The 23905-nt window shown below is 51.8% G+C and overlaps 7 protein-coding genes across 7 annotated transcripts; 6 read left to right on the plus strand and 1 right to left on the minus strand.

The window, feature by feature from the left end:
• Nucleotides 1-58: 58 nt before the first annotated feature.
• On the plus strand, nucleotides 59-994 carry COCMIDRAFT_36870 (uncharacterized protein; the record flags this gene model as incomplete). Its single annotated transcript, XM_007689897.1, has 1 exon — nucleotides 59-994. One exon carries the CDS (start codon nucleotides 59-61, stop codon nucleotides 992-994), a length of 936 nt encoding a protein of 311 aa, XP_007688087.1.
• Nucleotides 995-4055: 3061 nt separating this feature from the next.
• Nucleotides 4056-4900, plus strand: COCMIDRAFT_95638 (uncharacterized protein; the record flags this gene model as incomplete). The annotated part of the gene is made up of 2 exons (XM_007689914.1): nucleotides 4056-4661; nucleotides 4709-4900. 2 exons carry the CDS (start codon nucleotides 4056-4058, stop codon nucleotides 4898-4900), a joined length of 798 nt encoding a protein of 265 aa, XP_007688104.1.
• Nucleotides 4901-6443: 1543 nt separating this feature from the next.
• COCMIDRAFT_5399 (uncharacterized protein) lies at nucleotides 6444-8599 on the plus strand (the record flags this gene model as incomplete). The annotated part of the gene is made up of 3 exons (XM_007689883.1): nucleotides 6444-6545; nucleotides 6960-7055; nucleotides 7232-8599. 3 exons carry the CDS (start codon nucleotides 6444-6446, stop codon nucleotides 8597-8599), a joined length of 1566 nt encoding a protein of 521 aa, XP_007688073.1.
• Nucleotides 8600-9382: 783 nt separating this feature from the next.
• COCMIDRAFT_36874 (uncharacterized protein) lies at nucleotides 9383-17460 on the plus strand (the record flags this gene model as incomplete). Its single annotated transcript, XM_007689898.1, has 6 exons — nucleotides 9383-9544; nucleotides 9616-11111; nucleotides 12799-15680; nucleotides 15800-15940; nucleotides 15988-16133; nucleotides 16183-17460. The coding sequence occupies 6 exons, from the start codon at nucleotides 9383-9385 to the stop codon at nucleotides 17458-17460; spliced, it is 6105 nt and encodes a 2034-aa protein (XP_007688088.1).
• A 667-nt stretch (nucleotides 17461-18127) lies between these two features.
• Nucleotides 18128-19591, plus strand: COCMIDRAFT_36875 (uncharacterized protein; the record flags this gene model as incomplete). Its single annotated transcript, XM_007689899.1, has 4 exons — nucleotides 18128-18301; nucleotides 18377-19394; nucleotides 19459-19507; nucleotides 19546-19591. 4 exons carry the CDS (start codon nucleotides 18128-18130, stop codon nucleotides 19589-19591), a joined length of 1287 nt encoding a protein of 428 aa, XP_007688089.1.
• Nucleotides 19592-20484: 893 nt separating this feature from the next.
• On the minus strand, nucleotides 20485-21732 carry COCMIDRAFT_95664 (uncharacterized protein; the record flags this gene model as incomplete). The annotated part of the gene is made up of 2 exons (XM_007689915.1): nucleotides 20485-21417; nucleotides 21664-21732. The coding sequence occupies 2 exons, from the start codon at nucleotides 21730-21732 to the stop codon at nucleotides 20485-20487; spliced, it is 1002 nt and encodes a 333-aa protein (XP_007688105.1).
• Nucleotides 21733-22521: 789 nt separating this feature from the next.
• On the plus strand, nucleotides 22522-23448 carry COCMIDRAFT_95586 (uncharacterized protein; the record flags this gene model as incomplete). The annotated part of the gene is made up of 1 exon (XM_007689916.1): nucleotides 22522-23448. The coding sequence occupies one exon, from the start codon at nucleotides 22522-22524 to the stop codon at nucleotides 23446-23448; it is 927 nt and encodes a 308-aa protein (XP_007688106.1).
• Between the last annotated feature and the right edge of the window lie 457 nt (nucleotides 23449-23905).

The raw sequence follows: 23905 nt of genomic DNA on the forward strand, positions 1-23905 counted from the left end.
TAATTGTACCAAATACTCAACTTTCCAAGAGAAGGAAGGAAAAACATCAAACGCCATCATGTCATACCAAACACCATCAGCCTATTCCCCAATGTCTTTTTCTTCTTCTTCGTCTTCATCCCCTTCATCCTCAGACACAAGCGCAGGAGTGAGCGCGCCACGAACCAAGCGCGCCCGCGTATCCGCAGAACACACACTAAACCGTGTGCGAGAAAACCAACGACGACACCGTGCCCGCCAACGCGACCACGTCGCTTCACTAGAACTCAAGCTCGCCGAGACAGAAAGACTACTAGTAGAAGCAAGAGCAGAAATCGCCCTACTCAGACAACAAGCCGCGGAAAGAGATGCATACGACGGTGGAAACATGGAAAGCGGAATACTAGAAAAAGACATCATATCCCTCACGCCACCGACATCGGCACCAACCCAAAACCAAACCGCACTATTCCTCATCCCAGCCCAAAACGAAAGCATCAACAACAGCAACAGCAATCCAACCTCGCAGCACAACGTCTACCCAGATATGTCCCAAATCACAGACCTATCCTTCTTCACCAACACGACCACCTCACCCGCTACCACGTCCATCACCACAGACTCAACCTACTTCCTATCCCCCCTTCCACTCCCCCTCCCCCTCTCCCTCCCCAACAGCACCCCGCCCCTCGACCTCCAAGACACAACCCCAACCGCCGGCCCCCCACCCTGCTGCTCCGACCCCCCCGCCCTCCTCTCCCCACCACCTTCTTCCCCCTCAGACCCAGAATGCACAACCTGCAAAACCCGCCCCCCACCCTCGCCCAACGAAAGCACCACGCTATGCGCCCAAGCCTACGTCTTGATTCGACAGCAAAACTTTCGTAATCTGGATCCCCAGTCCATACGGCTGTGGTTGGCCCAGGGGTTGCGCAGAGCGCAGAGGGAAGGTGAAGGGTGTAGGGTGGAAAATGGCGCCTTGTTGCGCTTGTTGGATTTTATTAGTGGGGTTTAAAGATGTTGGAAGAATCATGGAGAAGTTGGAGGAAGAGAGGAAGAGAATGGATGGATGGATGGAGTTTTTTTTTATACAATTCTTCGGTTACTGTAGATTTTATCAATTGTTCATTCTTTGACGTTTTTATCAATCTTGAAGGGGGGAGAGGAGAGGAGGGAGGGAACGTGGATTTACTTGAGTGATGCATAAACATGCATGATACACGTCTTAAGATGGGACAAGATTGGAGGAGGAGGAGGATGGGAAGAAGGAAAAAGCAGTTGTGGCTGTTTGAATTTCTTTTTCCATTACCTTAATCGCTATGCAGACAAAAGAAGAAGAAAAGAAGACGAAGAGAGAGAGAGAAAGAAACAAAAAAGGACAAGATCCATATAAATATACAAATCTCATGGCTTGGAGTCGTGAAAATGGAGACATTTCAATCGGCCGTTTAAAACCCCCCCACCCGCATGTTGCCATCTGAGATCCTGTTCATGGACAAAAGAAAAAGAAACACTCGTGTCATGGCACAAAAAAAACCGACCGTTTCGTTTACCGTCCCATGCGAATCACACCCGCATGCACAAGTTTCTGGATCTTGGACCGAATCTCGGGGTTCTTCAAGTGCTCCTGTAGCGCCGCGGGATCTTCCTTTGCTTGTTGCAAGATGGCTTGCATAATCGGGTCTTGCAGGATACCGACAATCTATCATTTCGTTAGTTAAAAAGTAACAAGATACTAGTAGCTTGCTTCAAAACTCACCTCTGGGTCTCGCTGGATACGCTCCATAGTCTCCTGCTCAGTCTCACCCTCGCGGGCAGCATACTGTGCCTGCAATGCCTTGGCTTCTTGTTGCTGAATCTCCCGTGTGTGCTTGCCCTCCTTGTCGTGCTCCATGGCTTCGGTGCACGTGTTAACGCACTTGTTGTACTCGCGCATGGTAAAGTATGCTTGGGCCTTGCGTAGGTATGCTCGGATGAAGTCTGGGTCGCGCTTGATAGCCTCGTCGCAATCTTGAATGGCCGATGGGAACTCGAGCAACTTGATAAAGCAGGCGGCACGGTTAGAGTATCCTCTTGGATCATCGGGGGCACGCTTAATCATCTCTGTGTACGCTTCAACCGCACCGGGCCAGTCCGACTCCTTGAATTTGGCATTTCCGAGTTCGCGTGCCTTCTCAGCCTCCTCCGGGTTAATGTATGACTCCTTCTCTGCCTTGATCTTGGCCTTTTCGGCAGCACGAAGCTTGGCAAGCACCTCGGGTGTACGGTGCTCTGTCTGTGCCTTCTGGTAGTAGAGAATTGCGTTGCTGAGATCGCCCATTCTCTCGTAAGCGGTACCAATACGTGCAAATGCCCTGCAAAATGTTAGACACGACCGTGTGACTTGTTGGCGAAAGACTTACTTTGCAATGATCTTAAAGTCTGCGAGAATTTCTCGACCATACTCAACGGCCTCTTGACAGGCCTTGATGCAGGACTCGTAATCACCCTTTTCGAAATAGGCTGCTCCCAAGTTGGTCTTGTATGTGATGTCCTTGTGGGTTTCCCATGCCTTGTTGTAGTTTTCAATGGCTTCGTCAAACTGTCGCTTCTTGTAGAATTCTGTGCCCTTCTTCTTCAGTTCATCGGCTTCAGCCTTGGCTTGCTTCGCAGCTTTCTCTTCTTCAGTCTCTTCGACGGGCTCGGGTTCAGGCTCGGGCTCAGGCTCCTTCTTCGGCTGCTCAGGTGCTGGGCGCGCATCGGGCATCTCGACGTCTTCCTCTACCCTTGCATTTTGCCCACCTGCGCCACCTGCGCCATCTGCACCTCCGGCTTCTGGTGGCTGACCGAAAGACATGTCGATACCTAGTAGTACGCTCATGACCTGCAGGAAGCGAGGATCTTGCATAAACTGGCCTGCCATGTTTGGGTTCTTTTGCAACATCTGAAGCTTGCCCATGAATTCTGGATCAGCGAGCAGAGATGCAGTCTTTGGGTTGGCTGCCAGCTTTGCGATCATGTTTGGATCGCTGAACATACCACCAAGTCCTGCACCATCAGCACTGGCCTCGGCGTCGATTGCACGCTTTACAGCTTCCAGACCCGACTTGGCTTGGGCATTGTTGGGATCGAGCTTGAGTGCCTGATCAAAGGCGTCTGATGCTCCCACTATCTGCTGTCAGCAGTGAATTCTCCCATATCATAAAGCTCACATACATAAGTCACCCTCGCCGTGTAGCGCAGTTCCTTTTCGCCCCCAGCCTTTTGACCAGTCGGGCTTGATCTCTGTAACTTTGTTCGCATCTTCGAGTGCCTTTTTCCAGTCTTTCAAAGATGCATATGCGCCTGATCGGTTCGAGTAGAGGACGTGATTTGTAGGGTCGAGCTCGATGGCTTGTGAGAACTTCTCGCTATACTTTGTTAGTAAATGGTGGGCTCGGCCATGTTTGCGGGGAACTTACATGGACTCCGCGAACTTCTTCTCAGCGAAGAGCTTGTTACCCTCTGCTTTTAGTGCGTCCGCCATGTTGTTGATGTGAAAATCTGGCTATTCCTGCACAAAAATTACGAATTACTTGTCGTGTATAGTCTCTGAGGGAGCAGCTTTGAATTATTGTAGTTTGATGTGTAGCTAGAATGTTCGATTGCGGAGCTCGGGAAAGACGTCCGTGCTTCTTGAGCGCTGAAAGGGCGTCTGTCATAACCCCACCATTCAGCCTGACGTGACATCTCTCCAGCTTGTAAGTGATACCAACATCTCTCAGCCCTTTTCACGCATTTTTGTGCCGCACTCAGCGTTGATTCAATGATATCATCACTTGACAGGAGATAATCGACAAGGTGTTCGAGTTGATGTTAAATTTCATTAGCACTGTGGCTTACTGAGAAATACCTTGTAATGCCGCTTGGATCTGCGATGTTTGGGAGGCAGACACTTATTTGTTATTATGTTTTCAAGCAATGACTTTCTTGCTGAGAATGAAAGATTTCGACGCAGCTATGACTAACATAATGACAAGCCTTTCACCTGGTCTTATCCTCAGACGCCACAGGAGGCGCTCTTGCTCCGTCCGAGAATCTGGCGTAGCCCACAAGTCATGGCTCAAGTAGTGCGGCAGGCGCAATGGGAGGCGCAGCTCGTTCAAAGTGGGCACTACGATAAGATTATGGTTCAAAACCTGGAAGTTGTCGTCAATGCCGGCAAAGACGTCTGGGGTCGTGAGAAAAAGCAAAGAGCCTTTATCAGTGTCACTCTCACTCTTGGCAAGCAATTCACTTCAGCTTCTTCCACGGACTCCGTCGACGATAGCACCGTTCATTATGGCATACTCAGCAAAGCCATCCAAGCAAAATTCGGAAACGATACATTGGCTTGGACAAACACGTCCGCACTGTCAGCTGCAATTTCACAATGTGTGCGCGATGTTGCAGGTTCAACTGAAATATACGCCATCGAAACGAACGTGTGCTACCAAAAGGGAAGCATGCTCGGCGAAGGAGCAGGCCACACGACTTCTTGTATTGAAAAGTCGGGAACACGCTCGAGCGTACTTTATTTGCGCAACGTCCGCATTCCTTGCCTAATTGGGGTCAACGCGAATGAGAGACTGCAAAAGCAGCCCGTGGACGTCAACATCTGGATAGATGGAATCGATGACTCTCGCGTCGACGACTATCCGCAACTGGAGAGCCTGTTGCTTGAGGTGAGTACGTTCAGCTCAAGTGCTGGATGCAAACTGACCCGCCGCAGTTGATCTCAGGGTCCTCGTTCCAGACGATTGAGAGCCTGCTAGCGTGGCTCGTCGAAGAGCTTAGACAGAAGTTCTTCACGCAAGATGTGGATCAGGGCGCATGGATCAAGCTGCGAGTTGGCAAGCCCCACGCCGTACCTTTTGCCGACGCGCCAGCTGTGGAGATTATGCGACCAGTGCGTTCGGATTGAGACGAGAACATGTTTGACAGAGCATGGAATACGGTTGGTGATGGCGAACCAGAACAAGGCCTGTGACCATAGAGGCGGGTGCAAATATTGGCGAGACGCAAGCCACGGGAAGAAATCAGAATGTGTGTTCCTGAATCGAGTAGTATACTCTGTGGATAAGCTCCGCTAGCGTGTCCGGCGGCGATTTGGACCCCACTCAATATCTATCCCCCTGTCTTACACGGTGTAAGGGCTTCTAGAGTTTTGACAGTCCTCGGTCTGGGTACAGTGTCGACTGCCGATGAGCTGGCAGGCTGACATTCATAAAGTTAACTGCCACGGGTTGTTGGTGTTGGTGTTGTTGTTGCTCGTAGCAGGACGGAGGGAGGGCGTTGATCTAAATGTCTGTCAAGCAAGGGCATCGCTGCTGTAAGCCTACAATACACAACCTTAGTAGTAGATCCCCCACGTGTTTTAAGCGACAGCTGAACTCGGGACGGCGTTGAGTGTACATAGTGGCGCCAACCACAGTGGTACTCTAAATACTGTACCCCTGGAGTAGTGATAGATATGTAAGTAGATATGCTCTCGGCGTAGAGCATACCGCAAGCATAATGTCACCCGAAGGTGACTGTGTGCACACACGTAGTAGCTAGACTGGGCAGGTGGCCGTCGACGAAGAAGCGGGCTGTCCAGGAATAGCAGGGCATTTGCCTCAATGTCGCGCGTTCGCCACAGGCCAGGAAAATTGGGACGTTGCCCGCATGCCGGGGAAGATTGTTGGGGAGCAATGGGAAAGGCGGTCGCGCAGGCTACGTCAGGTTGGGTACATGCCCCCCCTGCTAGCGCGGCGACCAGATGAGGGGCTTTTCAGTTTATCGACATAGCTCCCAGGAAATTATTCAACAATTGTGCATCGTGAGGTTGAACAGATAGGCGGCCACCAAGCCCATTCGGTGCATCGTAGTGACATTGACTCGGACAGACGGCCGGATAGCAGCCAGCAGCGCCGCGAACTGGGGCCGGTGGCAGACAGAGCCACAAATGGTGTGCTGAGACGTCGGTGAAGGGGGCGCCGAGGTGGGTACAGCAAGTGGGAGGTGGAGGTGGTGGTGGTGGTGCTTTGCAGGCAGTGTACGCCTGGCAAAACAAACAATGACAGCCTCTATGCAGACAACAGAGCAGGTCAAGCGTGGGAGCAACCCAATTGATAGCAACAGACGAGGACACGAGGTATGGCGCGCTGGACATGTGGGCAGGATCCATTGGCGGCGTCGCCGTTGCCATGCAGAGATGCTACGCTCAAAACTGCCCTTCTTGTCTCCGAGCGGCAATAGTAGACTGCAGGTATAAAAAACCAGATGCACACCGTCTCTTCCCTACTCGCCTTCTACCCCCCCTCCAAGCCTTTTCTTGCTACCAGGCAGAGCCCGTTCTCGCCTTGCCCCACGTCCAGCGCCAAGCTCGACCCGTTTGTCTATAAGGAGTCCAGCTCCCCAACAACAGCTGTCCCCGACACTCCTCTTCTGCTTCACGTCTTTACCTCTTTTTTTTAAACATCACAATGGCATCTCGCGCGATCCCCTCCCATCTGAAGCCCTCTGCTGCTGAGGGTGAGGGTGGCTTCTCCTCCCAGCGCCACCATGGCAAGTCACAGTCCCATGTGGTAAGTACACGCGTCCGCTGTCAATGCGCAGCTTGCCCGTCTTCCCCTTCTGTTTTACAGCTTTCTCTCTTCGCCATCGTCTCAATTGCTTTGGTTCCCCTCGTCTTCACCATTCTCAGTCTGCACTGAGTGGGCACCTTGTGCCTGGTGAGCTTGGGTCTGGCCGACGTCTGTCTTTGGCGGCATCCTGCCACCTTGTGCAAGGATGAAAACTCACTGGCAAGCCTTTCTCTCGAGCTATCAGGCCATGTTGTGAGAGCGGCAGTTGCAGCTCTCCAGAGCCATCTGCCCCGCACCGCCTGCGTGTACACTCCGGCCTCGCAGTGGTGGTCTTGCAACATCCCTACCGCCAGTGATGCAATCTTCACGTCTGCCATCTCAATTACCAATTGCTGACCCAATTCTCTTACCTAGGCATTCGAGAACACATCGACCAATGTCGCTGCCTCGCAAATGCGTAATGCGCTCAACAAGCTCGCCGATACCGTCACCGACCCCGCTGAGAAGAAGGTCAGTCTCAGTTGCTCGATGCCTCTCTTCGATTCCCCCCTCTGCATGCAGCTCGCACCATACAACACACTCGCTACGGTCAATTGCCTACAGCCGTGAAAATGGTCATGATCACCTGCTGCGGACATCGAAGAGGGGCACTTGGTCGTATTGGCACAACATACTGACGGTCGCAGTACTTCGAGACGGAGATGGACAACTTCTTTGCGCTGTTCCGCCGGTATCTCAATGACAAGGCTAAGGGCACTGCCATTGACTGGAACCGCATCGCACCCCCAAAGGCTGAGCAGGTTGTCAACTACGATGACCTTGCCAACACCGAGGGTGTTGAATACCTGAACAAGCTCGCCGTCGTCAAGCTCAACGGTGGTCTCGGTACCTCGATGGGCTGCGTTGGTCCCAAGTCAGTCATTGAAGTCCGTGACGGCATGTCCTTCCTGGACCTGTCTGTTCGCCAGATTGAGTACCTCAACCGCACATACGACGTCAACGTGCCATTCGTGCTCATGAACTCGTTCAACACCGACACGGACACTGCTAGCATCATCAAGAAGTACGAGGGCCACAACATTGACATTCTCACATTCAACCAGTCGAGGTACCCCCGTATCCTCAAGGACTCGCTCCTGCCCGCTCCCAAGGAGTACAACTCAGACATCTCCAACTGGTACCCCCCAGGTCACGGTGACGTTTTCGAATCTCTGTACAACACAGGCATGATTGACAAGCTCACCGAGCGCGGTATTGAGTACATTTTCCTTTCCAACGCCGACAACCTGGGTGCCGTTGTCGACCTCCGCATCCTCCAGCACATGGTTGACTCCAAGGCCGAGTACATCATGGAGTTGACGGATAAGACCAAGGCCGACGTCAAGGGTGGCACTATCATCGATTACGAGGGCTCCGTCCGTCTGCTCGAAATTGCCCAGGTTCCCAAGGAGCACGTCAACGAGTTCAAGTCGATCAAGAAGTTCAAGTACTTCAACACCAACAACATCTGGATGAACCTCGCGGCCATCAAGCGTGTTGTCGAGGCTAACGAGCTTGCCATGGAGATCATCCCCAACGGCAAGTCTATCCCCGCCGACAAGAAGGGCGAGGCCGACATCTCAGTCCTCCAACTCGAGACGGCTGTCGGTGCCGCCATCAAGCACTTCAAGAACGCACATGGTGTCAATGTTCCCCGAAGGCGGTTCTTGCCTGTCAAGACGTGCTCTGACCTCATGCTCGTCAAGTCTGATCTCTACACACTCCAGCACGGCCAGCTAGTCATTGACCCCAACCGCTTCGGCCCTGCCCCTCTGATCAAGCTCGGCAGCGACTTCAAGAAGGTTTCGAGCTTCCAAGCACGCATTCCCTCGATCCCCAAGATTGTCGAGCTGGACCATCTCACCATTACTGGTCCCGTCAACCTTGGCCGTGGTGTTACCTTCAAGGGTACCGTCATTATTGTCGCTACCGAGGGCTCGACCATCGACATTCCCCCAGGTTCCATCCTCGAGAACGTTGTTGTTCAGGGTTCGCTCAGGCTGCTCGAGCACTAGAGCAGATTTGGCTCATGTTTTGTTTGCGCTTTTACATAGATTTTTGAGGAAGGAAGGAAGGAGTACTTTGGTAGCAACTGGTAACGATGGATGGCAAAGCATTCTCACATTCCTAGACAGATAGGACATATGTGGTAATCGGGGGCGTAACAGCCTGGCCCGTCGATGATTGACGCGTCATGATAGTAGACATGCATTATTGGCTGGTAAAAAGAATATAATCGTCTTTCTCAACCCGTCTTTCGTCTTGCTTGACTGTTGATGGCCTGTGGGCGAGTGGTGTGTATACATGTCTGCGCATGACGGCGGGATGATGGAAACAGAAACGTCGGGTTGGGTCGCTAGTGGGCATGTGAGCCCGAACGGGTGCCTGACTGCTACCTCAGACCTCACGCCAGCTCAGCCTTGCGGCCCTACCTATCAGCGGTGATGTCAGCATGGTCACCAGCCACGCAACAGGCCGCCAGCCCAACACATGCGGCCCTTGGGAGCAGTTCTCGTGCGGCGCAGAGGCGCAGTCGACGCGCCATTGTGCCTGCTGATAGCGGCGACGGATTTCTTTTTGATATAAGCAGCAGGAGCAGCAGCAGCCTCCGGATGCCGTCACGTTCCATACATACTTACCTACGCCTGCAATATTGCGTCGCACGACAGCGGGGTTCACCGACCGCACCACCTTGGATCAGCACCAGCTCCGAACATTGAGCCGAGGCGCTACTACATACATACACAGGCGCATATGCTTGAAATCATTCATAGCTGCTATTGCCACCTTTCCCCAGCATGGCCACGGAACCTACGCAGCAGGAAGAGCATGCCGCAAACACGGCCAATATCAACGCGGCGCATCGCGAAGCATACGACTACTGGGGCTACCTTTTTCAAGACGACAAATGTGGGACGCGCAAACTCGATGGTCTTTTGAGAGGCATTGCAGAGGTTATTGTGAGTACTATGAGTCGGCTCGCTGGCTCGACGCTGTTGGGACGGATGGGTACTGATGCATGTCATCGCAGAGCAAGAAATTTGAACCCAGCGACTCGCCTGATTTGACGCCGTCGCAAATCGCAGCTTGGTACCGCAGTGTTGGCGGTGACTATGATGTTCTGTTTACAGACACGCCGCCGTCTTCGATAGCATTCATCTACCGCTCGCTGGGCGCATACCACAGTTTGCAGCCCGCAGCGGACGATGACGGGTATTCGAGCCCGACGATACCGGCCTTGAAGAAGCAAGGGTTTGTAACGTGGCAGACTATCCAGCTGTTGCTGGGACCAGAAGAGCACGTACCGTTTCTTCAAAGGGCTGTGGAATTGGACGACATACCGGACCCCGAGACAGGCAATCCTTTTCCCAAGATCCTTCCGAAAGAGTGCTTTCCAGACAAGCCCGATGATGCCATGGAGGCGTGGTATCACAATGTCGCGGCCAGACTCAAGAAGGAGGCGGAAGAGGAGGCCAACGAAGGGAGCACCGACGAAGCGAGAGTGCGGTCTTCTACCGAGTACGAGCCTTCTTCGGCTGACGAAAAGCATGGGGCGTTCCGATACTTTGAAGATCCACTCTACCGCAACGAGAGACCAAGGTCTACTTTTATGCGTCACGTCATGAAGCAGTCTGCGCGGCCTGTCGACGATCGCGATCGGGCTGTCACATCACGCGTCAGGCACATGCTGAACCCGCTGAATCCATTTGCTAGTAGAAAGAAGACTATGCCAGGTCGGTACGAAAGCGACAGCTACTCAGATGAAGACGCGACACCTGTAGCGTCTACACCTCAGGCAGCACCTAGATATCCTGCGCACAAGCGCCCCCAGCCGCCGCGTCGCGAATCTTCATTGTCGACGACGGAATCGGAATCTGAGTCTGATGCAGATCAGTCTCCTCGACGCCGGACGCCAATTCTGCGTACCCGCAGATCTCACGATGCGCCTGCAGCACAGCCGGGCTATTTCCCCACTTACCACGAGGCGCGTCGATATTCCAACCAACACGAGACGGTTCGGGTTGAAGGGCGAAGTTCTACAGCAACATCACCACAGCCGGTGTATCGGCCGACTACATCGCCGCTGTTTGCGACGCAGGTAGCTCATGCGCAGCAGGAGGCACGAAAGTACTATGAGCGCAGACCGGCCATGCCCCCACGTACGAGCTACAGACCTGTGCCTGCGCCACACAGCGGGGTGCGATGGGGATCGCCGACGCTGCACCCCGTACCGCCATCTCGCGAAGGCGAGAGTGCATATCTGCGGGAGCGAGAACATCAATATCGTGAGCGAGAGGGGCACGATGGGGGCAGCAGCAGCGGGCGATCACACCGACGGCACTCTACAGACGTCGAGTATCCTCGAGAGCGCGAGCGTGATAGTGATAGGAGACGAAGCCACGACCGGGCCAAAGACGAGTGGGATGATCGCGACTATGTACGGTCAAGAAATGGAAGTCGGGATAGGGATAGGGATAGAGACAGGGACAGGGACAGGGACAGAGGGCGGGATCCACGGATGCATAGGTATGTGTCTGGGGTGCAAGAGGGAGCGTCTGGGCGAAAATTTCCAGTTGCCAGCGGGCCTGCTTACTAAATGCATGCGCAGTGTCAGAGGCCAGATTGTGCGGCTGCTCAAGGAGTTTTGAGGACATGGATGCGATGTGGTAATGGTGGTGGTGGTGGTGATGGCGGGGTTAGGTCGGAGAGGCTGAAAGTATGTAGTGGCGGTGGCTGACCAAAGTGTGGCTTGGAGCTGGCCCGATGGGGATAATCTTGAAGCGCATTCTCGACAAGGCGGTCTGCAACATGCGCAGTGCGTGTACATACATGCGTTGACATACGAGGTGGACGTGCTAGAGCATGCGCGTATATGCATGTAATACATAGATAGTTAGACGTGGAGCAATGGTCGCACAATAAGCAACGAACACACATGGCGGCAGCACTTTGTTTTTGTTGCAACCCCCCCCCTGAAGAAACGATGGATGCAACTAAAGACTGGGGTGGAAAGGAAGAAAGGCGGGGCTTACTTGTCCCGTCACTGGCGATTGCCCATTGGCGGAGTGCGGGGAACATGGCCAGAGGGGAGAGGGGGGAGGGACGGGCTCCTCGGTATCAAGAGTGGCACGGTGTAGCTGAATTCAGGGTTAGTTGGCGGCACAACAGAGGCGGGCTGACGTGGTGAGTGGTGGTGTGGCGGTGTTGTGTAGTAGCCGTACTCTCAGTAGAGTAGTTACTGTGTACAGTAGTGGTAGCAGTGCAGTAGTGTAGGCAAGTAGCGTAGAGAAGAGTGGGGGGGCGGCGGGCAATTGGACTGGACCCTGGTCTGGTCGGGTCTGGCTGGCCGCGTGTGGTTGGCTGCAAGGCCGGGGACGAGTCCAAGGCCAAAGGGCAAAGGAACGCGATGTGCGCCAAGCAGTCGCGTTCCTTAGCTGATAGCGTCATAGCCACTTGTTGGGTGCAGCTCCATCCATGCCCCAACTCGCACTACCGCTTCCCGGCCGATGCTGAACTATACACATCCACATGTCTCCATCGCCATATTAATCACGCCAGCAATATTCGCGCTTTGCCCGAAGCCACGCCCGAATCCTCGTAGGCTCCTGCTCAGCTGAATCGCTCTCTGCAATTGCCAGTGTGCCAGTGCGTCCATCCAAGGAGCCGTTGCCTTGCCGAGGAAGGCACGTCCGGATCGCCGTGGCCAGAGAGCTGCAATTACATACGCACACGACTCACTTCCACAACCTTCCCCTTGGTTTCAATTGCCCACTTTCACTTCCACTGCGTGCGCCTTCACCCCTTCTCACCCTCCCCTTCTTCTTCTTCAACCCAGCCGTTCCTTGCTTGCAATTTCCTTTGTTTCTCTCGGCGATCGATCCACCGGCCAATAATCCCGGCTTGTAAAGTAAAAAGTCCAGTTTAGTGCTCATCCACTGCAGTACCGCCTGCAGCATCGCTAAAGCATAGCTGCCGCCGCGTGTACCAACCAAGCTAATCGGCCCAAACAACAGGTTTCCGCTTGCATCGGCAGCAGTACCCTCACAGCCTCTCTCTCTCTCTGTGTGTGTGTGTCTCGATTTCTTGCGCGCTTCCCTCTTTTTAACCTACACTCGCCTCTTTACCCACCCAATTCCACCCGCCCCATTGCTTGCCCTGGTCCTCCACCTGCTGTCCAGCGCCAGCGGGTCGGGTCTCCGCTCCACACCCCCAGCATGGCTACCGAATCGCGGGAATCAGAGCTGAAGCAGCAAGGTGTCCTTGAAGCAGCAAGAGACCCCAACAGTTCCATTACCGCGCGCCAGGCAGAGCAATCAATTGTCAACCAGGCGCAAGCCGCGGGCAGTGTCGCCTATCAATTCGACCCGGATGCCAGCCCCGACCAGAAGCGGGCACAGGCTAGAGCCAAACTCCCACCTGGCTTCCACCGCGAGCACAAAGCCACCGCACTCGTATCAGACGCCGATGGCGACGGTCCTGCCCAGTACGACCTGCCCACGCCCACCAAGGCTGGTGCAATCCAGACACCAGACGGTACAAAGGCAAATGGTCACGCGCCCGAGCAACTCGACGAAGATGCGCGGTGGGAGCGGGTTGGATGGGCCCCGCGGTTTGGCATGCCAGGTTCGGAGAACAAGGACGAGGATGAGCCCTCTCTGGCAGACCACCAGACATGGCTCGAGGGCAAGCTCGAGGACAAGTTCTTTGGTGACTGGTACCACAATACTGGCATCATCATCTTTGCCTGTCTGAGCTCGTGGGTAGTGGGCATCCTCGGCGGCGGACTAGGCTGGATCATGATCTTCATGGCCATCTGCGGAACCTACTACCGGACATCCATTCGCCGCGTGCGTCGCAACGCTCGAGATGACCTCAATCGCGAAATGGCCAAGAACAAGCTGGAGACGGACAATGAGAGTCTCGAGTGGATCAACAGCTTCCTCGTAAAATTCTGGCCCATTTATGCGCCCGTTTTGTGCGACACCATTGTTGGCACCGTCGACCAGGTCCTGTCTACTTCAACCCCGGCATTCCTTGATAGTCTGAAGATGACGACGTTTGTGCTGGGAACGAAGCCTCCACGACTGGAGCATGTCAAGACATACCCAAAGACCCAGGACGACATTGTTCTTATGGACTGGAAGTTTAGCTTTACGCCAAACGACACGGCCGACCTTACCGCAAGACAGATCAAGAACAAGATTAACCCCAAGGTTGTGCTAGAAATTCGCGTCGGTAAAGGCCTTGTCAGCAAAGGTCTGGATGTCATCGTCGAGGATATGGCCTTTTCAGGTCTCATGCGCCTCAAGTTCAAACTACAGCTACCCTTTCCCCACATTGAAAAAGTTGAAATGTCCTTTTTGGAACGCCCAACCATTGACTACGTTTGCAAGCCGTTGGGCGGTGAAACATTTGGCTTCGATATCAACTTCATTCCGGGATTGGAGACGTTTATCATGGAGCAGATCCATGCTAATCTCGGCCCCATGATGTACGAACCGAATGTTTTCCCCATTGAAATCGCCAAGATGCTTGCTGGTAATCCCGTCGATCAGGCTATTGGCGTTTTGCAAATTCACTTCCACGGCGCACAAGGCCTAAAGAATCCCGACAAGTTCTCCGGTACTCCTGATCCCTACGCTACTGTTTCAATCAACAATCGCAATGTACTTGGACGCACTAAGACTGTGCATGAGAATGCTAACCCAAGATGGAATGAAACTGTCAACATTATCATCACCTCGCTGAAAGACTCGCTTACCATCAACATCTTTGATTACAACGATATCCGAAAGGACAAGGAACTCGGTACCGCGACTTTCGCTCTGGAACAGCTCGAGGAGGATCCCGATCATGAGAACCTACAGCTCGAGGTCATGTCAGGTGGACGAGCCCGGGGTCTGGTTTCAGCAGACGTTCGCTTCTTCCCTGTTCTAGGGGAGACTACGCTTGAAGACGGCACCAAGGAGCCACCACCAGAGTCTCGAACTGGTATCTGCAAATTTACAGTAGAGCAGGCCAAGGATCTCGATGGCAGCAAGAGCATGATTGGACAATTGAGCCCGTACGCCGTCCTACTTCTCAACGGACATGAAATTCACAAATCGCGCACCATGAAACGAACCAACCAGCCCATCTGGCCAGACGCCTCCAAGGAGATGCTCATTACTGACCGCAAGAAGGCAAAGCTGGGCCTTGTAATCAAAGATGACCGCGAGCTTGGAACTGATCTGATCCTTGGCACTTACCAAATCACTATTGATGACATGTTGGAGTTGATGGCCAAGGGCCATGAATGGTACAACATTGCCGGTACCCAAAGTGGCCGTGTGAAGATGAAGCTCGATTGGAAGCCTGTCGCACTCAAGGGGGCGGTATCATCGGGTGGTTATCTTACGCCTATTGGTGTCATGCGACTGCACTTCCAAAGCGCCCGTGAGCTGCGCAACCTCGAAGCGCTCGGCAAGTCTGATCCGTACGTCCGTGTTTTGCTCTCTGGCATTGAAAAGGGCCGTACAGTCGTATTCAAGAACAACCTCAACCCAGATTGGGACGAAGTCATCTATGTGCCTGTGCACACCGTCCGCGAGAAGCTTACTCTAGAAGTCATGGACGAGGAGAATCTTGGCAAAGACCGCACAATGGGACACATTGAACTCTTAGTTGGCGACTATATCAAGCAGGATGAGAACGGCGAATACCTTGAATACGAACAAAAGCAACCTACTGCAGGGGCTTTGAGGATGGCCGGACACGCTCAATCTAGAGGCACGCTAAACTACACCTGTTCATTCTACCCAACCTATCCAACCTGGGATCCTGAGGAGGACGAGGAAGAGCATGAAGAAGAGAAGAAGACTTCGGCCAACGGCTCCACATCGGATGATCCCAAGATCGGCGGCCACCAGCGCGTAATGTCCAATTCTTCCCTCGTAAGCAAAGCCGAGACTGTAGGCACAATCTCATCGCTCAAGTCGAGCGAGAAGGACATGCTGAAGGAGCTTGAGAGGAATGAGCTGCAACAGGTCGATTCAATTCCTGAGAAGAAGAAGATTGAAAAGTTGAGGCTTACTACAGACGAGTTGCAGAAATATGGTAGGTTGCATGACCAGTGTGAGAATGTAGACTTGAGCTGCTTGAGTTGGTGTCCCCAACTTACAAAATCATGCGCTGTATTCTTACACATTTGATTGACAGTCGCTGACGTGTTGTAGAATCTGGTTTGCTTGTGTTCAAGCTCATCGAAGGCGAGTTTGCCAGGACTGGTGGGCACGTCGATGTCATTATGGATGACATGGCATATGCTAGTTATATCAGCACTAAGATCAGGAGCAACAAGATGACTTTCAACGATGGTATGGCGAGACACTTTGTAAGGTCATATGATGCTAACAAGATGTAGTTGGTGATACTATGATCCGTGAACTCGACTTTTCCAAGATCACTCTCCGTATCATGGAGCATGATGACAACGACAGCGAAGACCAGGATGATCACGTCATTGCCAAGTTGACTGGAAACACCATTGACACGCTTCGGAAAGCTTTGGTACGTCTGCAATGGTTAGTGTACAAACATCTATTAACCACGTTTCTAGAACACACCCACCACATTTACCCTGAAAGATAAGCATGGGCGTGACAACAAGATCACTGTGCTGCTCAAGTACATTCCCGTCAAGATGCGTCTTGATCCCAGTGAATCATTCAACAACCAGGGTACTCTTCGTGTAGACGTGCTTGATGCGGCGGATCTGCCTGCAGCTGACCGCAATGGCTTCTCGGATCCTTACTGCAAGTTTGTGCTCAACGACAAGGAGGTGTACAAGACCAAGACACAGAAGAAGACACTTCATCCTGCTTGGAATGAGTACTTTGAAGTATCAGTGCGCAGCCGAACAGCAGCCGACTTTGTTGTCAACGTCTACGACTGGGACTTTGGCGATAAAGCTGATTTCCTTGGCAAAGCCTCCATCAACCTGGAGATTCTTGAGCCTTTCCAGCAACAAGAAGTTACGCTCGCACTCGATGGGAAATCTGGTGCTATTCGTCTGCGCATGCTGTTCAAACCAGATTATGTCATGCGATCGCGCCAGGGCTCAAGTACCTTCTCTGGTACTTTTGCCGTTCCAGGCAAGGTCATTGGCGCTCCCGTAAAGGGTGTCGGCAAGGGCGCTGCATTTGTGGGCGGTAACGTCGTTCGTGCAGGAACATTCCTCGGCCGTGGCTTCAAGCGCAGAAAGTCTCGTGGTGAAGCCCCAGAAGACGAGCCCGAGCGTCCAGACACTGCTACAGACCGGCCATCGGCTGACACGCCTGTCATCTCGATCGAAGGTGAACCCACCACACCTCCGAAGGATGGTTCGAACCACAATAGACATCGTAGCTGGGGCGCTTCGAGCTTCCACAGTCGCTTTGGTGATAACAATGGTGTCGGCAGCGCAGAGCAAGGCACGGCTAACATTACTGTCCTGAGCGCCGACGGCTTCAACCCCAATACCAATATTCGCGTACACATTCAGCTCGGTAAGAAAGAAGTTCACAAGACAGATCACATCAAGGCTCCCCAAGGCTCTGCCACATTCGACCCGACTGAAGAGTCCTTCAAGGTGCCCTGCACAGCCGATGCCTTTTTCAAAATCATCGTCAAAAACCACGCTAAATTCGGTCGCGACGAGGAGCTTGGTGAGGCTCAGTTCACAGTCTCCGATCAGGGTAGTGGCAGTGAGCAGAACGTTGGTGTGGGTAAGGGCATGGTAACACTTCGCACAAGTTTCCAGCCCAGCGACGCTACAAGCCAACAGGGTAGCATTAGTCCGAGACCCAAGGGACGGGGTGGTCTGCTGAGGAGAGACCGGAGTACGACGCCTGCTTAGGAGCAACGGAGTCGTCGAGGAAGCCTGAAGCAGAGTCTGCGGCGTTTTAGTGGTGGTGGCGGTGGTAGCAGAGGAAAGGATATGGAAATAGAGGCTTCAGTGGAAAGAAGGGGTACAATCTCGGCGTTGAGGGGGTTGGATTCAGCAAGGCGAGTTAAGAAGGCGGGATACGGTGATCTGATCTTGTCTGGTTCCTGGGAAAAAATTCCTCTTTCTCTTCATTTCCTCTTCCTAAGCAGACACCTTGGATTCTTATATTTTTTTTCTCTTTTTTTGATCTCTTGTTCTGATCTCTTGTTTTCCTCATCTCAAGAAAACTAGGGTCTCTCGATTGACTGCTATGTAGAAGCTACAGCAGGGCGTGGTAATTAGTATCAGTATGATGCACATAGTGGGGTGAAAGCGGGAAGGAGCCGTACTGACAATTGTACGCTAATGAATGAACGAAGTGTTTGTTTGTGGTGAAAACGATTCGTGACGAGTGTCTGCTGCCTTGCTCACGGAAGCAGCTACCAAAACAAGGCCCTCACTCTCCTTCTCATCCTCCCACAAACTACTTATATCTCGACGCAGCCCCATACTACCTTTCCTCTACAATCCCTCGCTTATGTTTTAACGTACAATTACTTGATCTACTAATCGTTACCTCCATCTACAATTAGTCGATATGCAGAGACCAACTGGAACGAAAGCGCCTAAAGAGCTCGATCTCGAGTGGGCTGCCCGCGAGCTTGTACCGTTTCTGGAATGGGCCTTTGGTGAGCAGTATGGGCGGTCGCAAAGAACGAAGGCCTATTGGGTTGAGAAAGTGCTCTGGGCGAAGGACAGGATAGATAGTGTGGTGAGTATACTGACATGGTTCATGGTCTAGAGAGACTTTCCTCTTATCACTCATACACTAACACCTGTATTGTAGACATACTACATAGACTTCGCCTCGACAATCGACACCCTTCGCCTTTATCTCGTCAACAAGGCCCATCTCACACCAAAAGAGTTGCTAGAGTTTTCAGTCGTCGCTGTCAAGGGCGAATCGTTGTGCATTCGCATTTTTGTTCACTACGCCATGCGACATTGCAATTACGATCTGTACTCACTGGGCACACACCAGAGTCCGTATTTCCCACGTTCGTTAACGGTCCCAATACCTAAGCATCCCCATATCAAGCTCCCCGAATCAGAATATGAAGCAATCATGGCCGAAATCCAGAAACAGCTGAATAAGAATTCCTGCACCACCACTGGAAGAGAAGGAAGTGGCCGGGAAGGCAGTGAGCACAGGGTTGGCGGTGAGCTGGTTCGTAACAGGTTCTCGAATGCTGGCTCAGATGCATCTTCAACGCAATACTCGTCTGCGTTGTCTTCGAATTCATCTCAAACGCAGTCAAAGCCCATCGATCGGTATCTCCGAGCTCCTGGTACTCTGCCAAAATATAACACATCGTCTGTTGTGCTGCAAGAATCTCACATACCGTCTGCCACGTCGCAAGAATCTCAAGTATCGTCTACCGCGCCGCAAGATTGGCAAAATCATCCCTCGAGCTCACAACAGGGGTATCTTCCTCCTCATGGCCCATACCCCGGTCCTCGCGGCGTACATGGTCCCAGTGTTCCCGCGACAACGCAGACGAGTATGTCACAGTATCACCAACAATATCCGCCGTCCATGCAGAGTCAAAGCCTTTATCCACCACTGCCCACCAATTGGCCTTACAATTCACCGCGGACAGATCACATGATGTCGTATTATCCCTCTTGGACCAACCCAATTATACCAGAGATGAGCAACCCTTATGTCGCTTGGCCCCCGCCAGCAGCCATCGCAAATCAGCACATGACGCATAATTTCAATCCTGGACAAGAGCAACCTACTCTCGCTCATACTACTGCGCATACATACGTGCCACATCCTGAAACTAAAGAGTTCATACATGGTATGTCGTTGCCTCATACCATGAATGGAAATGCAAATTACTAACCGCCCCCCCCCCTTTCCAGAAGCTGCGCGTAAATCCGGATTGCTCCAGGAACATCACTCTCGGACCAAGTACTTTTGGGGCATTACCATAGCAGTGTTTGTGATAGTGTTTATAATGCTGCTCATATGGTTTCTTGTATGGCTCCTTGGTAAATGAATTTATACCTTTCTTCATCACATGAATCATGCTACCCTGTAACTCCCCTTTTATTCCAAGGCTAGAAAATATACCATCTCTCTCTCTCACACACACACACACATTCCAACACATATCCATCAAACCAATTAACCCATGATCCAACACCTCTATACAAATCTCACATTAATAATTTTCTATCCCAACTATATATTCTACCGTGAACTTCCCCCTCCCCCCCCTTTCCATTAACATAACCTCTCCCCCCCCCCTTTTTTTTCTTTTTCCCCAAAGCTACAGTCTCCTATCCCATCACCCCCCCTCCCTCCTTCTCTCTTAAATACTCATATAAACAACTGCACATGGAACGGGCAATACTACGAGTCCAAGCGTCACCCATGCCATTTGCTCATCCTGCGGGTCGAGGGTGATGGGCGGGAGGGAAGGGGAGGCGGGGTAGGCGCCGGGGATGGAGGGGGTGGGTGGCTCTGTGGTTGGAGTGGGTGACTCTGTGGTTGGGGTGGGTTGCTGCATGATTGTAGTAGGTTGCTCCGTAGCTGCGTTGGGCTGTTCTACAGCTGTAGTAGGTTGTTCCATGGTCATAGTAGGTTGCTCCATGATTGTAGTAGGCTGCTCCGTAGTTGTAATGGGTTGCTCCGTGATTGTAGTAGGTAGTCTGATTGAATGATATGAGAGGAGAAAAGGGAATAATCTTGATCTTTAAATACAGCGTCGACGCTTTGAACAAGCTGTTCGTAAACCATGTACAATGAGTTGGAAACATGAGAGTCGGACATTGTGCGTATTCGTGACCTCCGAAGATCAGTGTTCCTGAACAGTGAGTGCGGATATCAAAGGCGCATGATCATCTTATTCGACGCACAAAATCAAAAAAAAAATGCATTGTGAATCAAACCTTCTCCCCATCTCTCCCATTCACATCGCTGTCGTCGCCGGTAACATGACTCTGCGCCGTCACAAAAGACGCAACACTCGAATCCAGCCCTGTCGACTCGGCATCTTCATCCTCCTCCTCCTTCTCCTCCTCCGCCCACCTGCGCGTGCATTCACTCCACCACACCAACACACCCACGACCATCTCGACGATATCCTCCAACTTCTCCATCATCACTCGAATCCCTACACTCTGCCTCCCGCAGATATATCGCCGTCGCGCACGTACAAACCCATCTTTCATCATCTTCCGGACATGCGAGTCATCCGCCTTGGCTATCCTCTCCTGCTGTTGCTGTTGCTGCTGCTGCTTAAAACACCACGTTGCCTGCCACCAAAAGAACTCGAGTCGCATCACTGATTGCAGTGTTTGCTGCAGTTCTTGCAGCTCGATGCACCGTGTTTGGTTTGGCGTTGGACCGAGCAGCAGCATGAGGTGGACGAATAGCTTGTCGACGAGGCCGTTTGTGGATTGCACAGCGGCGTTGTACTGGGTGCCGTGGAGCAGTGTGTTTGGCGTGAAGCGTGGGTCCCATTGGAGACGCGAGCAGAGGTTCAAGTGGAAGTTCTGGCGCAGCAAGTCGACGAGGGTGATTGCAGTGCCCAGATTGACGGTGATGAGGTCGTGTTTGCTGGTGTGGTCGTAGGTGGATTGCACGGCGGCGATGTCTTCTTCTGAGAATTCCTGTATCGGTACTTGATATTTTGAGGTTGTTGCAGGGGGTGGTTCGAGGGAGCATTGGCAGGCTTCCTGATCTAGGTTTATCCTCTCGTTGCCGCGAATTACCCTGCGGCAGATGGGGTGCCTGCAGTGTTGAGTGCAGTGGTCGAGCGCATAGGGTACCGTTCTGATATCATCGTTCCATTCGTTCCATTCGTCCCACTCCTTCTCGTCTTCTTCGAGAGTTGGAAAAGGTTCCGTTTGCTCTGGTGGCGGGAGTGGGCTAAATGGACATGGTGAAGGACACCTAGCTCTGAGAGAAATATCTTCCCCTGGATTGGTAGTGCTTGTATTATCTGTCGGCTGGCTCGAGGATTCGCTCGTTATGCCCGTGCGCATCTCTTCGCTGGACGACTTGGCTGATTCCAAGTGGTTTTCTGTCGAAATTCTTGGAGAGGTCTCGGGCGATATTACGTCGGCATTCTTTGTCTGTTTCTGCTTTTCACGGTATGCGCGAAGCATATCCAAGATGTTTCGGAACATGGTGTGTCGAGTATCTTATTTCGAGGGCAGCTTCGTCATCAGAGTATCAGGATCAGGGTAGATGTTTAATTTATTACCGCTTGAAAATGAACATTGTGACATTTCCATATCCAATACTTGGTCTCAACGCGTTCCGTGGTTGACAGCCCATTACCCTTGCCCCTAGTCAAAAGAACCAATGACATGTTGTATATCACTAATTGTTTCTCAGTCACTGAGAGATATAGGACTATTTTTATGAGAACTTTTGACTGAACTAGGGTCTGACATGGATAGGAAGAGCGGATTTTGTTCATGGACGATTGATCCCAGCTGTCCGAGTTAGCAGAACATATTCGCTTGCAGTACTCAGGGCATACCTTGTTCATTAGATCGAATTCTTCGCTCGATATCAAGAAGCTATGAGCTTCATCTCTAATCCACCTAGAAACTCCTGTAGTGTGTTCTTCAGAGACTGAGGTGTGATCTTTGGTTTTTGTATATTCCAGCCAATCATATGATAAGTAGAAACAATTTCTTTATCCTATAAAATGAAGTTTGCAAGGATTTCCCTAGAGCTGAATAGCGCACAGTAGCTTCTTGCTATTTCCAACACCATTCTCTCAAGAAATCAAGCTAAAACATTACTCGCTTCCATAAATATCCATGCTTCCAATGACGTAACACACTAGTGCCCCACCCCCACTACAGCCATTGGACCTGGACCACACATAAGGATCGTATCAGCTGCAAAGGCGGCATTTTAAAAGTACAAACCTACCTATACGATATTGACTGCCAGTCTGTAAAATGGCGCTTCCACTCGGAGTCTTCCTAGGCGGCTGCGTCATCGCGATCCCTGTCGTCACAGGCGTCGCGCAGGGCGTCGAGCATCAAAAGAAGCAAAACGAAGAAGCCGCCAATGAGTCGCGCATGTGGAAATTCAACTGTCTGGTGGCATGCGATGACCCTGATCCAATAGCAAAGGAGGAGGTGGACCACGGTATTCTGGTTGTGCGCCACGACAAAGTTTGGGTCGTGCCGAGGGACGCGGATGACAAACCCATGTGGCCTGAGGGCGTGGATGGAGAGGGCAAAGAACCACTGCATGCGTTTGCGGGCTTCTACATTGCGTATCCGGATGAGGACCGCAGTCCGCCGGAGCGAGGGCTAGTGAGCACCATCAGTGATGATCCGCCTATGCTCAACTGGATATATTGCGACAAAAGCACGTACGAGTTACGGTACTCGAATCGTACCGGGAGTATTATGCATCACATCGGTGTCTGGGACTGGTCAGAGGACGAGAGTCATCTCACATTCGACGGCTGGGAAGGCTTTGTTGCTATTGACGAGTGGGATGGCGCTGACGAAGACCCTTCAACGCCTTGGGGGAGAGAAGGTCTACGATGGGCCGTATACTTTGACAAAGACGATAACGGTTTAAAGGGTCGGAGGAAAGGAAGAGACATGTTTGAAATCAGTTTGAAGAGGAGGATACAGAGTGCAGAAGAGCAGCTCAAGCAAAACGAGGCGGCTGAGAAGAAGATGCAAGTTAAGAGTAGGGGTGGGCTCAGTACATCTTTTGCGGCACCACAGAAGGAAAGAGATAAGGAGTGGGAAAAGAAGTTTGGTCAAAAGGCAAGAGAAGAGTTGGAGAAGAAACTGGCGAGAGACAGAGAAGCGGGAGAGGGGCCGCAATGGGCAAGAGGTGATGTTGGGAAAGAAGTCGGTTGAGTGAAGGCTTTTTTTGAATGATACCTCTTCCAGCGTTTATCCAATTTTTATCAAGGCCAAATTTTATTTTATGCGATTGTGTTGCATTTTGAATACCCTAAGAGGACTCTTTTTCGGCAGATACATTCTAGAACTACAAAGACAATCTAGATCAGCAGTGAAGAGCTTGTTGATATTGCTAAATACAATTACGAGTAAATATAATGGGGCCATGTATACGAATACCCACATATAGGAGACATAACCATTGTTGAATGTCCTTTAAAGACTAGGTATTAAACAAAACAGATGTTCCCAAGCGTCGATGAAACGCTCTATACAATGTTACTGTTGAACACAAGTCCCAATAGTTACCAATCATAACGTGATTTTGCACACAGGATAAACTCAAAATTGCCAAAATTAACTGAATAATAATACAACCATTAATCAGATGAACTACAGGTGAGTACTAAAG

This window comes from Bipolaris oryzae, assembly GCF_000523455.1.
Source record: "Bipolaris oryzae ATCC 44560 unplaced genomic scaffold scaffold_67, whole genome shotgun sequence".
Classification (NCBI taxonomy): domain Eukaryota; kingdom Fungi; phylum Ascomycota; class Dothideomycetes; order Pleosporales; family Pleosporaceae; genus Bipolaris; species Bipolaris oryzae.